This window comes from Toxorhynchites rutilus, chromosome 3 (assembly GCF_029784135.1).
Source record: "Toxorhynchites rutilus septentrionalis strain SRP chromosome 3, ASM2978413v1, whole genome shotgun sequence".
Taxonomy (NCBI): Eukaryota; Metazoa; Arthropoda; class Insecta; order Diptera; family Culicidae; genus Toxorhynchites; species Toxorhynchites rutilus.
In genome coordinates this window covers 60,993,872-61,009,290 of record NC_073746.1, presented here as the reverse complement: position 1 = coordinate 61,009,290, position 15,419 = coordinate 60,993,872, and the positions used below count along the sequence as shown (strand labels likewise).

Here is a 15,419-nt window from a genome sequence, read left to right as displayed (position 1 = left end):
CATTCGCCGTCAACATGATTTGAATTGACTAGAAAATGAATTGACGAGCGTTGAGAGTGAGGATAACTGATGAACTATCTAGCAAATGGTTATTCTAACTGACGTGATTAATGAATACAAATTTGTCTCTTCATTAAACCTGACTTTAATCCACGCTTCTTTTGATATCAGCAAAACATTCACGAATCAACGACAGGATTTATGGCCCAGCAGTAATATACAGTACATCCAACTGTTTTCCGTGCCTTCAATCTGATTATGTAACGGAACGCAAATCTGACAGCTCGGAAGATGGAAGCCCCTAAGGCACCGGTGCTCTTCTGTTTATGCCGTAATGTACTGCAACATAGTCATGCCCTTGGATATATTCTGGAGTCAGAGTTGTTGCGGCCCTGTTGGCGATGATGGAGTAGGGATATCTCATCCACCTGTTCAAGTACAGTAGAAAATCGATTATCCGCGAGCGGAAAAAAAAGTTTTTTCAAGTGTTTTATTTTTATTTTCCCAATTGTCATAAATCCAAACTTTTTTTTGTTCAAGACAGCCATTCCATGCCAAACCGATATTGTGGTTCTCAGATTTCTGTGAAAATTAGTGATTTTGTTCATCAACGCAAAATATTGGACCTGTATTTTTTCATTTCCGAAAACTATAATTTATATAAAAATATATAGTTGATTTCTAAAAAAATTCTGGACGCTGCAGACCAATTCTTCTTCTGACATATTTTTCCTTCCTTTTTGAACAATTGCCCAGTAACGTTCAATTGGCCGCAGCTGGGGACAGTTCGATGGGTTGAGGTCTTTTTCGACGAACATGATGTTGTTTTCCGAAAACCATTGTAGAGTGCTTTCTATTAAGTGGAAGAAATCTCTTCTTCAAGCATTCTTCCACATAAATTTGAGCATTTATAGTCCCTTTTGTGAAAAAAGTTATCGATCACCTGCTACACGTGCAAATGGCTTGCCAAAAGAGCACTTTTTGGCCGAATGTTCCCATCGCAACAGTCGTATAAAATTGAGGCCCCGGCAGCGTTCTGGAATCTTCTTTGACGTAGGTTTCGTCATTCATGAGAATGTACTGGTTGGAATTGTTCAAAATACGCTCATATAGCTTTCGAGCTCGTGTTTTAGCGCGAGCTTGCTGCTCTGGTGTTCGTTTGGCCACTTTTTGCTTTTTTATAGATTTTCAGACCATGTTTAATCCGCTGAATCATCCCAACACTGATTTTGAGCTTCTTGGCCAAATCACGAATAGATGCAGACCTGTTCGGAATTACTTAGTTCAGGGTTTCGTCCACTTCTGCTGAGATCCTCGAAAGAATTTTATTACCGAACTTTGCGACGAGTCGTTCAACACTTTCTGCACGAACGTTGATTTTTTTTTGCTATTTTGTGGTATGTAACACCCTTTTCGGTGCACCAATTGTCCAGAATTTTCGTTTTAATTTCCAAACCAATCCGCGACATTTCGAAAACAACTTTATAACCACGACTAAATGACTTGTATCTCGATTTTTGACATGTAAACAAAGCGTGCTCTGAATACATGACAAAAAAAAGTTCACCCGTATGTATGTAATAACGTGTTAAATGTTTAAAACTACTTTTCGATAGACTCCTTACTTTTTTATATTTTTTCTTGAAGGCTGAATTTTTTTAACATTACATATCCCAAAATCGATTTTTGACTTGTATTTTTTTTTCGTTTTTGAGTTATGATTTTTCAAAGTTAACTTATTTTCAGTCTTCGTCCCCTATTCCTATGCAACTAGACTAGATCTTTGCGACAAGAATCCAACGTTTCCTTAGCTTATTGGTTCCAATGTGATATATCGTTCGTATGAATCGGTCTACTAGTTAAAAATTTATGAATTTTTGAAGGAGTCATTTTTGGAAATAGGGCGAAAAATGATTATTCGGATCATCGGTTAACTTTGAAAAATCATAATTTTAAAACAAAAAAAATCACATCTCTGATTTTTGAACATGTTATGTAAAAAAATCCTCAGCTTTCAAGAAAAAATATAAAAAATAAGCTATGTAAACTATGTAAGCTATGTAAACCCAAGGGGGGAGCAAAGAAAATCGGGATTTTCGAAAAAAAAAAATGTTGATGCCAAATGTCTTAAAATTACATGACACATCGAGATTTACATGCAATTTTTCATGCAATTTTAAGACATTTGGCACTAACAAATTTTTTTGAAAAAAACGATTTCCGGTGATCTTCCGTTTTTTAAAAAAACACTAAAATTTTTACGTCTGTGACACTAATGAATGAAGTTCGAATGAGCTAATATTTTGCAAAGGGTATATTATCGTGCAAATCAACATTTCGCAGCAAGTGCCGAATGAAAAATCGAGATAATTATTTTTATTGGTACCCAAAACCATACGTTTCGTTTCGTATTCCGAAAAAAAGTCCCAGAGTGTCGATTTTTGACAATTTTTTTTCCGAAATGACAATAGATCTCGACGTTTCATGCAATTTTAAGACATTTGGCATCGAAACTTTTTTTTCGAAAATGCCGATTTCCTTTAATCTCGCTTTGGGTGATTTTTAGATTTTCAAAAAACTCAAACTTTGACCGCTTTGCGCCACTCTCCCTTAAATCCGATTGAGCTAATATTTGGCATTAGGTGTTTTTTCGAGGTGGTGAACATTTTTTATGAGGTAACTTTTGGAAATTAGAGATGACAATTCTCATTGGCACCCTACCTATGCATGTAAGAAAAATAACCAAAAGGTATTTAGCATCGACTGAAGCCTTGAGATAGATCCGCTTACAGCATTCGGCCGGTTATGGATTACGAAACGTATTCAAATTGTATTCCGCTTATTATTACATTTGGTTGAGTAGCGTAGAAATATTTACTATCTATTGATGCGACAAATTTTTGTAAGCATTCGAATTAGGCCGTCGTAGGGGCGGCCCTTCGCAAACAAACCTGTGTTCCATCGATTGCCCGGTTAGTTTGAAACATAGCGTTAGCGAGCGTCGAACGGCATACGTTTGGCCGGTTAAGTAATTGCTATCTATTGTATTTCGGTTCCGGTGACGCTAATACGAAAGTACCCTTTTTGCTAAATTTGTTATTCCACGAATCGAAAGCAACTGTTTAGTTTTTTCGTCCATAATAATGAGCATTGTAGTCCCGCTTATTTTCATGGTACAAAAGTACAAAGGTTTCGTCATTCAAGTTGCTTGAATATATAAAATCTCGCGTAACTTTTGAAATGGTCCAATGTAACATTTTTGCCAACTCGAGAAAAACGTAGATGAAGACCCGAACATTGTTTCGCGAATTGTCTTAAAAGCTATCAATCTTTATCACTGTTTTCACCACTAGCTGTCAAGAATAACTTCGTAAAACCAATCGTAACTATTGTTCCGTGATTTGAGATTAAGGTTGAAGCCTCGGAGCGAAAAATGTTACATTGGACGTTTTGACTGCCCGCGTTTGCACATTGGACATATTACGTTGCACTATAAAAATTTGAAACTAACTAATAAACAACAATCCAAATATGACGGCGCCAGTGGTTGTATGGTTAGCGTAACAGCCTCACAATCCGATCGGCCTGGGTTCAATCCCAGCTGGCGTCGTTGGGATTTTCTGAGGCGAAAAATCTCTGGTTACGTCTTCCTTCGGAGCGGAAGTAAAAGAAGTTGGCCCGGCTCATGAGTTGTTGAGTCTGATAGGTAGGAACAGGTGGAGTCGCCTCCCTGATGTCGGTGATTGGCACTAAAGTGGCGGAAATAGGCCGACGAAAAATAAGCGAAGATAAAAAAAAAAACAATCCAAATATCAGCATTTCGTTCTAAAGACTGATTATTATTGTTATCACTCGTTGAATTGCACTGAAATCGATAACAACACCTGTAAGAAACAAATTCCAAAACGACCGAAGTACGACTGCGAGTTGTTTTGACTGCTTTGTTACTTCAGACGTTTCGGCCGTCGGAGGAAAGTGGCGTCCGAAGTAACAGCCGGGTGCTTAAAATTCGAATCTGTACATTGGATATTTTTTGTATCGGCGACAAAAAGATGAAGAAGATAGATACGTGAACGATTGTTTTTGTAATACATTCAATGATTGAAAACTAATAGCGTGCATCCATTAACTCGATTTGTTTACATTTGTTACATAGGACCTTTTCAAAAGTTACGCGAGAAATCTTGTATTCATTCAATTACGCAATCGTTAGCATATGACAGCATCGGCTTAAAGATCAGATCGCACAAATAATTTGTATCTCACAACCACCCGCATTAATGACACACGGTTACGCGGTTAACAGCATTTGCCTAGCTGCTCACCACCAATGCCACATTCTTCGATAAACAAATCTCGTCATCGGCACAGCCAATGCATGAGAAAGCTGGTTATGGATTCTCATTAATCCAAACAATCGCATCCAATTGCTGACTCTATTTTTAGGTCGTGACTTTCCGATCTTGTTTCGGCTTGCCGAGTCAAATTGTTTCACTTTCTGCCGTTCTATGGCACCCACACTTACGAACAGGTGGGGTGGGAGGCAAGCGAATTTCCCACTTAAACATGTGGGGCGGCACACTTTCTTTGAAGCGAAACAGGTATCGATTATCGGGTATCGGTCGTTGCCTCTCGTCGTGTCACATCCAAACAACAGCTGGCATTGGCTAGCGGTTTTTTCTTAACAATCTTGGATGGTGTGGAAAGCCATTGTTATCAGTATTCATCATGAAAAAAAGAGTATTGTAACATCTATTATTCCCCTCACGTGTTGCATTACACTTTCAATAAGTCGCGTATTTGTATCGAATCTTATTAACAATGTTCTTTATACTATGAGTATTATTTTCGACGTTTTAGATATACGTTTTAAAACGGAACAACTCTTTATGCGTTGAACACACATGACAACAAGTGAAACAAAACATCGCAAAACCCGAAAGCATTGAAGAAGCAATACATATTTGTATAGCCAAAGATCGCAGATAGAAGAAAGTGAATTTGAGTTGGCCATCAACAATGAGAAATTTCGGCCTGATCAGCTCACAGAGAAAACATGAAACACGACTGAAGAAAGCAATATAAATTTCACCTTCAAACTGAGCCTTCTGTTTGTTGGACTCGAACTGTTTCAACGTGTTCATCAGCAATTCCCTTTCATCTTCGTTGAGACGATAGACCAGATCGTGAAGCTGCTCGCGTGTCAGCGTCGATGCTGCCTGCGTATACCAACGCTGGGCGCTGCTCATTCTAGATGATATCACCGAGAGGCTGCTGTTGGTAGCATTGAAGATGTCATAACTACTCCCACAAGAGGACCTACTGGTGCTTGTGTTTTTTCTGTGCTTTGCTGTGTATAAATTCTTCCTGGGTAATGACCGACTATACCCATGAAAACCTTTGATGGAAACCGCAGTTGAAGTCACAGGAATAACGGTTCCTGCTGCACTGCTGGCACACTGGCACAAAGCTAAAGTGGACACTCGTGATAACGACGATATACTGACACTCATTCTTCCTCTTTCGAAACGAGAAATTCTCGTAACCTTTCAAAGACACTGAATCTTGTTTTCGCTTTCGCACCAACTCAACACCAAATTCTTGGAACAGCACCAAATCCTTCCAAGAAAAAGCTCAGGCTTCCTTTTGCTGCTCTCGGTACCACAAAGCAACACCCAACCAGGAAGCTCCTCTTATCATACAGCACTGGCTCTTCTGATAACAGCGTATCGATACCAAGCATAACAACTTCACGCACTGCAATCAAGAGAAGCTACTCCGCGCCGCGAGAATAAGAACACTACTGACGACGAGTTTACGTTATCCTCTCGGATTTTCCACCAGCCTTTCGTGCCGTTCTGAGATATGTGTCAAATTTGGGTCGTGTTTTTGTTTTGCTCCGCATATTCAAGGCATGAGCTCACGCACACATATTTCTCGGGAGAGAGTTCAATCGCAACAGCGCCTCTGCTGGGAACAGAAATCAACAAACGCGAACGGGCTGCCAGAAGTGTTGATTACGCAAGATAATGCAAAGCTCGAGAAAGTGAGGCGATGCATTATGGTAAAAGTATAATGTGCGATTCACATAGAACGTTACGGAGAAGAACGTCTACGTTCCGTCAACGTCTCCACCAGTTCACACAAGCAGTCAATGCTTCCACCAGCCCGACCCCTCAAATGTCAAACGAATAATTTATTGAATGGTGTCGCCACCTACAAAAATTTTCAATTGCAATGCCCTCTTCCGAATCAGCATGCCTAGAAACAGTTCTAAATTTTGAAAAATTGAATGAAAATCATTGAATTTTAATGAACCCCGTAGTCCGACCGTTATTTAACAATAATAATATCTAGATTGTTTCTTTCAGCTAGTCGCGAATGATTTTCACTCCTATATTTGGATCATACGTACAAAGTACAGTAAGTTACTTATGATGCGACATGCCGAGGCACCAATTAATGTCGCATTGGAGGCGATTTTGACCAGTAATTGGACATTCGCGACTGGTGGCGACTTTCAATGTGGGGCCATAATTTGGACCCCGAACTCAACGTTTACAAAAATGTCCGATTAGAGGTAAACATGTCCAATTAAACGTGTTGCATCACAGGTCTGTTTAATTAGCTAAATGTTGAATTAGATGTAAATTACTGTACAACCAAAATCAAAACAAAAGCCGAGACACAAAGCCCAGACAAAAACCAAACGAGCCGTCCGTCTCCGTCAGTTATTCTTTTCTACAAATCCTGCCGGTCGTTTTCGTTGAACGTATGCTGACGGGTCGTTACGTTGCTGGTGTATGTGAATGTTTTCATGAGAATTGCATGGTAGAATCATTGACGTAACGTGACGTGACGGGACGTGAACGTAACGTGGATGTTGTATGTGAATCGCACTTAATGTTTGACCGAAGTGAAATACTCGAAACATTTTTGGGAGAGAAAATTTTCTCAACGGTGTACTGATGGTATTGATCAAATATATTTGACACGAAATACAAGGGCAAATATGTAGTTCTTATTTGCTTAAATTTTTTTTCGGCTTGTTTCAAAAAACATGTACTGCCATAAATTTAACGGAATTATAATTGCTCCATAGCAAACTGTACGAATGAATGAACAAAATGGTGAATTATAGAGGCTTTAGATTTTTCAGTTTATACGCCTCTAAGAAACTATACGAAACGTATAAGTAATGTTTTATACGGATTTTAGAGGGGAGAATCAAGACAAAATATATGCAAATTAAAACAAACTGAAGAATGATACAAAAAACTTCCCGTGAAATGTTAGTGACAAATAAAAGAATAGAAAACAATCACTAGGTCTCATGGATCAATGGTTTAAAATTTGTTTACAAAAGAGGTTTTGACGTGTGGCTGGTGTGCAAACGAAAACACTTCACGCCGGCGATATTTGTATTTCTCCGCTCCGCTCTCTAGCATATGTTAGTTTGTAGTAGTGACATTTTTAAAATTTCTTGTTTTTTTATTTTTTTACATTTTTCACCCCTCGATTTTTTGGCCGGATACGTCCAACGAAGTTGGAATATAGAAAAATAGACCAATTTTCATTCTTTCATTCAAAAACACATATTAACAATTTTCATAGAACACGCCGAAGACACGCCGCTGGCACGGTGCAATGTGAGTGAATTAAAATACGAGGGTCACTATTTATATTTTGGGAATTGGCAACACTGATGTCATGTCATGTCCATCTGACGGTTCCATCGTAAAGTTTGACATTTTTGACGATATACGTACTCAGAACATTTTGTCATACGGACGCTATTTGTTTATTTTATATTTAGTTGAAAGTTTGGTCTCGGCAAAAAACTATGGATGGGTTATACCTATGATATAACCGCAAGGTTGACGTAGGACTGCCGTTGGCTTAGTAATCATTCATGTTTTTTCAATTAGCAATAAACGCACTTCGAATGTTGCTCATTGGGTACGATATCGCCGCTGCGCAAAGCTGATGATTAAATTATTGAATAAACTAGTGAATGAATGAAAAAAAATCACGAATTCAATTGCAAACCAATCCCAATTTAGGTCAATTCATGCATTATGGTAGTGGTTATCGCAGCAAATAGTTATCAACATTTTGCCTAATCATCAAACGGTATGCGTAGAAGTTCAGTGAGCTGGCGACATGAAGGGGCATGCAGTCTTGAATAACTGAGCCAAAGCGTTGCGTTTGTACCCGCTTTTGTAGACCATGTTAGCAAAACGCATTCCGGAGTGTAAAAATGCATGGGGGTATAAAAAGTACTGTCGAGATCTGGGATGCCGATTTTCCCAACTTATTGGTATCGGAACCTGTGTTGGGAAAACACATTCCAGTTTGCAAAAACGCAAGCGAGTACAAAAGTATTCGCAGCTTGCATCTCATTTGCAATGCCAATTTCCCCAGCTCCATGGTTTTGAAGTCTGTGTTAGGGAAACATTCCGAATTGCAAAAACACAAACGAGTACAAATGTACTCACTGCTTGCATCTATTTTACAATGCCAGTTTCCTCAGACTCCATGGTTTTGAAGTCTGTGTTAGGGAAATATTCCGATTTGCAAAAGCGCAAACGATTTCAAAAGTACCCGCTGCATGTATCCATTTTGCAATGCAGATTTCCCCTGGCTCCATTGTTTTGAAGTCTGTGTTAGGGAAACATCCATTCATTCCTGCGATGGTACCTCAATCGCTGTTCAATTATAACTAAGTGGTTTTCCGAGCGGCGCTCGCTTATATACCGATTGGTGATTTCAATAGCCTGTTTGGAAAGCAATTTTAAGGCTATTGAAACAAGTTTTTGGATCAAAAAGCAACAAGTATATAACGCGTAGACATTTTATCTTTCGAATGAAGTGTTTATCATATCATTTCGTTCAGTTGTTTAGGAGCTATTAACGCTCAAAATCTCGGTCTCCGGCGTAACGCTTTCGTTTTCGAAACTTTGATTTTACACCCCAGTATAGAAATGAAAGACGTAGTCCTACGTCAAAAATAGAACTGAATCGTGAACATTTTCGTGCGATGATTTTTTACGACTTTCGACGACATCACAACAAGAGTGCGTCAATCAACTTAATTTGACTTTTGGCGATGAAGTTCCATCAAAAACCACTGTGTATCGCTGGTATAGTGAATTCAATCGTGGTCGTAGTTCGCTGTCCGACGAGTTTCGTGAAGGTCGTCCAAAATCGACTGTAGTGCCAGAAAACATCGATGCTGTGCACGAAATGATTAAGCAAGATCGTCATGTAACCTATTGTGAGATTGAGGCATCCCTAAGCATTAGTTCCACCAGCATATATGCGAATTTACATGAACACTCAGTTATGCGAAAATTATGTTCACGTTGGATCCCACATAATTTGACAATCGCTCAAAAAAAAGGCTCGTGTCGATTAGAATAAATGCTTTGAAAATTGGTTTAAGCGCATGCTCTCTAAGGGGGGGGGCTGCCATACAAATGAAACACAAATTTCTGCATTACTCGGAAATTAACCAAGCAAACGAAACCAAAGTTGGCATGTGAAAGTTTTAGGGTGCAATAAATGTTTCTATGATGGTTAGACAGTCCTTCCCCCACTCAAAGGGGGGGCTGCCATACAAATGAAACACAAATTTCTGCATTACTCGAGAATTAATCAAGCAAATGAAACCAAATTTGGCATGTGGAGGTTTTAGGATGCAATAAATGTTTCTATGGAGATAAGATACTCCTTCCCCCTCTCTTAGAGGGGGCTGCCATACAAATGAAACACAATTTTTTGCATTACTCGGAAATTAATCAATCAAACGAAACCAAAGTTGGCATGTGAAAGTTTTAGGGTGCAATAAATGTTTCTATGATGGTTAGACAGTCCTTCCCCCACTCAAAGGGGGGGGGGGCTGCCATACAAATGAAACACAAATTTCTGCATTACTCGAGAATTAATCAAGCAAATGAAACCAAATTTGGCATGTGGAGGTTTTAGGATGCAATAAATGTTTCTATGGTGATAAGATACTCCTTCCCCCTCTCTTAGAGGGGGCTGCCGTACAAATGAAACACAAATTTTTGCATTACCCGAGAATTAATCAAGTAAATGGGCGGGACGAAGTTTGCCGGGTTAGCTTCTTCGTCTTCTTCAATGGCACTAACGTTCCTAGAGGAACTTCGCCGTCTCAACGTAGTATTACTTGCGTCATTTTTATTAGTACTTAGTTGAGATTTCTATGCCAAATAACACGCCTTGAATGCATTCTGAGTGGCAAGCTCTAGAATACGCGTGATCACAGTGCAAGTCGGAGGAAATTTCTTTGACGAAAAATTCCCCCGACCAGAACGGGAATCGAACCCGAACACCCGGCATGTTAGTTATGACGCTAACCACTCGGCCACGGGAGCACAAGCTAGTTATAATATAAAATCGTCATTATACACAGTTTTCGTTCAATATGTTTCTGCAGTAACGGAGAAAACCTCTTATTTCATCACATAAAATGAATACTCGATACGTTAAAGTAAATTTTCATTCATAATTTTGATTTTGAAAGCATGTTTATTCCACCTGGATATCCATCATTATTTTCGCTTCCCAATGAAAGCACACGTAGCTTAATGCCGTCTACTCGAATATACTCTTCAAAATCAGAATCCGAATTGGATTACGATTCCAATAATACAAAAGCAAAAGCAGCAGATTTTCCATTTTCATAGTCTTTATTTTTAGATTTTCCAAAACAATACTCGGAAGTTGACAGTTCAGTATAGTTGTATTGGTGAACCCGAGCGCCAACCCGTGAAACATCTCAGTGCGAAACTAACAGCTTTCGGGGCGAACTAGTGCGACACTGAGTGCGAAACTGAGTGAATAAAAGACGGGTGGGTAATGTCGGGGACATAACCGGAGTGACGTAGGACTATACAAAGGGGACAGCTTTTGCTAAATATATATTTTAAATATATTGTTTTATTTTCTTCTCCTACGTGAATACCTACCTATCTACCTGAAAAATGGATTAGTTTACTGTTTACTCTTTATGAACATGTTGGGGGTTCTGAAAAGAACCTTTGTGTGTTGTGTTTTTGCTTTTTTTTTACAAACTTTCTCAATTTTTTCTCACTATCTCATAGTTGATTCTTGATTTTTTTCTGAAGGCTTTGTACTTATTAAATGTTCAACGCCGGGGATCTTTCGGCGTATGCACATATCGTACAATCAAAATAATGGCTGTGATAGGGAATGCATAGGTGGTCATCAGCTCATTCACTACCATATATTTCACTATTGAGCACATTACCTTAAACTGTGGTTTCGGAGACGAATGAATTGTAAGATTTGTAGTCTCCGCAAACAAAGTAAATAAAAATGAAAAAGAACTGAGGTTTTGTAGACGAACTCTACGATCTGTCGAGAAATAGACGAGCTATAAGCGTTCTGAAAACCCAACAGTGAATACAGGGACGGATGACCTTCGGATTAAAGTCCTTTAAAATAAGAACAGAGCAGCAGGAAATACATAGCTCATCATGTTGCTCCTTAGTTATTTTTCTATACAATGCAGATGTAACGTCAGTCAATTTTCAACATCAGTTATCAACCAAAGAAAGCAGTTCTTGCTACCGAGAACATTCGTTAATGCCATCCTGCATACAATGTGTTGTAATTTGAAGCCACTTTAAATTCGGAAACCATGTATGGGTTTGTGAAAACTGAATGATCAATTTAAAAGATCCCAACCACCAATAAGTTCAAAAACAAGCATAAACAAAATAATTCAGTTCATATTATACGTCATATTATGTCACTTTAGTATGCATTGTTATTGTGAACTTTTAATAACTCTTCTTTGAATGGTTTAATGGCCCTGAAAAGCGCCGTGTTTTACGGTGGCTGGTTTTGCCACCAAAGCAGTCTGTATAGGCAAACTTTTTCATTCTTCTACCTGCTGCCGTTTTGCGATTGCGTTTGCCACTCGCTGAAACTAGTTGTTGCCACCGAACCGAATGTGCTCTGTTCTGTAGGCGGGTTTTCTTATTGTCGTGAGTAGCTTTGCAAGCCAACTCGAGCACTTCGGCGGCCGAAATTCTATAACCGCTATTAGGTATACTGGTGCTACGGCACCAATCCGTTGATGCGATGTAATGTGAAACGATGCCATAAACCACACTGATTTTGAGAACTGTTTGATTCCTTCCCTTCTCATCAAACCAAACTACCCCACTAAATCCTAATCCGGTCCAATTAATCTAGTGTTAGATTTAGTTATTATTAAATTGTTAGCCTTAATTATATAGAAATAAGTTATACTTTAAGGTGAAATCGCGGATCCGCGCGTTTTGTGCTTTAGCGGTACACGCTCACAGGCTAGAGACAAATCGGCAGACTCAGCCAAAGGGACGAGTCCAACGAGACGAACGAATGAGCGTTAAACGGCAGTGAGGGCAAAAAAATACATTCATTACGATTTGTTCGCTCGTTGGATTCACATGCAGGCTAAGAAGAGTCCTTTTCAGGATCACAAAATTATCTTTAATCTAAAGAGTTTATTGTTTTGTTATCACTCGATATCCCCATCTTGTTCGGTTAAACCTTATTGTTTAGCGATTGCGTTTTCCACTCGCCACAGATTTCACATTCGGAAAATTTCTTCCCATCCAGCTAGTGACATGTTGTACAGTAAATTACATTTATTACCACCACTCAGTGTCGGATTGGAGGCAATTTTAACCTGTAATTGAACATTTGCGATGACAGTGGTACAGTGTCGACTTTCAATGTGGGGTCATAATTTGGACCCTGCACTCTATGTTTACAAAAATGTCCAACTAAATATGTCGCATTACATGACCGTCCAATTAGCTAAATGTCGAACTAAATGTAAATTACTGTACTTTCAATCTGGAAACAATTTAAGAATTGGTAAAAATTGAACAATCGGGAAAGTCCCTAACCATCAATAAGCTCAGAACAACTGCCAAATTCTCATACTCATCATATCCTGGCAAACAAATTATAAAAAAATCAATTTGTGTTTTATTATTATTTTGGATATTATTTTAGAATGCTTGAACTGTATTTCGTAAACTCTTTTTTGAGATAAGCGCCGTGTTTAATGGAATGGTTCCAATTTAGAAAACTTAGTACTCGTGGTTTTGAAAAAAAAAACCATTCCGAACGCCCTCGATGCCGCCTTGTTCTGGATTTGCCACCAAAGCAGTTTGTATAAAGAACAAACTTTTTTCTTCTGCTACCTGCTACCGTTTTGCGATTGCGTTTGCCACTCGCCACTCGCTGCAACTGCCTGTTGTTGTCTTGATGTCCACCGAACCGAATGTGTTCTGTTCTGAATGCGGGTTTTCTAAATCGTCGCGAGCAGCTTTGCCAGCCAACTCGATCACTTCGGCAGCCGAAACTATATAACGCCGACTAGGTGGACTGGTGCACTGGTACTAACGCGCTTGGCCTAGTTACCCTTGCGGAGCAATTGACGAATACACCTACGGGGAATTGCAGACCAACACGGTTCGAGCGGGATTTTTCCATTCCCTTCGATTTTCCTCCTTTGCCATGTCCAAACATGGCTGCTTGTGTTGGTTTGTTGATGTGATGTGATGCGAAACGATATGGTGTACGGTTTGGATGAGAATGATCGTTACGGCAGCGGAGCGGGGATTTTTAAGCTGACTGGCTGGCTCTAGAATTACGCATGTGTGAGACTGCGACCAATGTTTCGTTCATTTTTTTTTTCTTTTGCCTTTCCAATCGTGCTTCATTGTATTTCGCTGCTGCTCTGGTTGCCCGTTTTGGTTGGTACAATTTGAGGAGCACAAAATGGAACAGTTAAAAATGGGCACATAGAGCATTTGGACAATACTTGATATTTCACAATTATTCAATTGTTTATCTCAAGAAAAATGAAATGTTATTCGTTATGATAGATGCGTAGATATATTTCCTATCAATTGATGCACAAACCTTTGCGATCTATTGAGAAATGCTCGAGTTTTAAGCGTTCCAAATCTTGCATTTTTTCCTACTTGTTCAGTGCCTAGATTTTCATTTCACCCCCTATACCTTCCGGTTAGACGTAGTCCTACGTAAAAAAATGTTATGACAGCAGTCAGTGCGGCACTGGGGTTGAAACTAAACAAAAACGAATTCGCTATATGTCCTAACTGGCATATACATGCAAAAGTGGAGGTGATATGATTTTTGTCATTCCTATATACGATTTACTACCAGCAAACAAAAAAAAACAAATGGCAAAAATGTTCGTGAGGTTATAATTATTTTCATAACCTCACGAACCGCCGTTTGTATATATGACAACATTTATGTTTCTAGTAATTCTACAATTGATTGTAGTGTGAGGGGGGTACATAGATTGAAATTGAGTGGTAGTGATGGTTAAAAAAAATTGTTTCGATGGGATTCGAACTTTGGTTGCTTGAACGATAAGCAACAGCAACACTGAAGCAGTGAAAACTCGTACATATAATACGGAAAAGATGCAATCGGATATGTCATTATTGGTCTGTAATAGTTTAGTCGAAATGTCTTCAAATTTATATACAAAGGGCAGAGTAAGGTTCAGTACAAAGTGTTTAAATTATCCTTTACCAATTTAAAGCTGCTTTCGGGACTGCTGATCTGGTAGAGAATAATTTGCCTCCCTAAATCACCATATCACCACCGGATGTCGACACTATACAACCGACATCGCGGATCTTGATATGTAAAATTTTTAACATGATGTAATATGGCCTCAATTACGATCTGATATGATTTACTGTTAAACGATTCTCCACAGCATGTAAGACGATTTTTCGCAGTACTACATTCTAGATATACACGATGTATACTTTGATCGACATTATGTTTGTGATCGATATTAATATTTGCTGGGCCAACCCAGCTAACTAGACTAAGTACCAGACTAGGTTTTTTTTATTATATACAAGAAAAATGTGAGAGCGTCTCCGACAATATATTCTTTAATTCTATAAGCAGAGCTGTTCAACAAATAGATTTTCCCAAACTAACATTAACCAGAATTTAGACCGGGGTAGAAGGGGGGCAGGGTTCGATGCGCTTTGGGGCTGCTTCACGCACTGGATACTCTCTTCCGAAGCCGGTATTGGTCTGTTTTGATAGTCCCGAGTGTAATGCTGTGCTGCATACATTAAGACGCAGAATGGATTATTGAAATAAAAGAAACCACCTAGCCAAGCCACCTGCTATTCTGCACCTTTGTTCCAACGGCACGTATATTCCTATCATTTGCTACAACGTTCCTCCATCTAGTATTGAGTTGGTCTACAGCTCAAGCGGACTATGCATTTCTGTACTCTCAGTAGAATCAGGACTGTTATTTCCGTTTCGTTTCACGACTAGGATTGCGTATTTCTCTTTTTTCCAAA

The 15,419-nt window shown here is 39.0% G+C and overlaps 1 protein-coding gene across 3 annotated transcripts in view; it reads right to left on the bottom strand.

Annotated features, from left to right (window-relative positions):
• LOC129776077 (transmembrane protein 65) overlaps window positions 1-5,876 on the bottom strand; it is a 98,344-nt gene extending 92,468 nt beyond the window's left edge. For 2 of the 3 annotated variants that reach the window (XM_055781475.1, XM_055781476.1), the window contains exon 1: window positions 5,093-5,875. In XM_055781475.1, the coding sequence (XP_055637450.1) occupies window positions 5,093-5,513 (421 nt within the window). In that variant the 5' untranslated portion in view covers window positions 5,514-5,875. Of the gene's footprint in view, window positions 1-5,092 lie in introns of all 3 variants that reach the window. The other variant, XM_055781474.1, reaches the window with a different exon arrangement.
• Window positions 5,877-15,419: the final 9,543 nt, after the last annotated feature.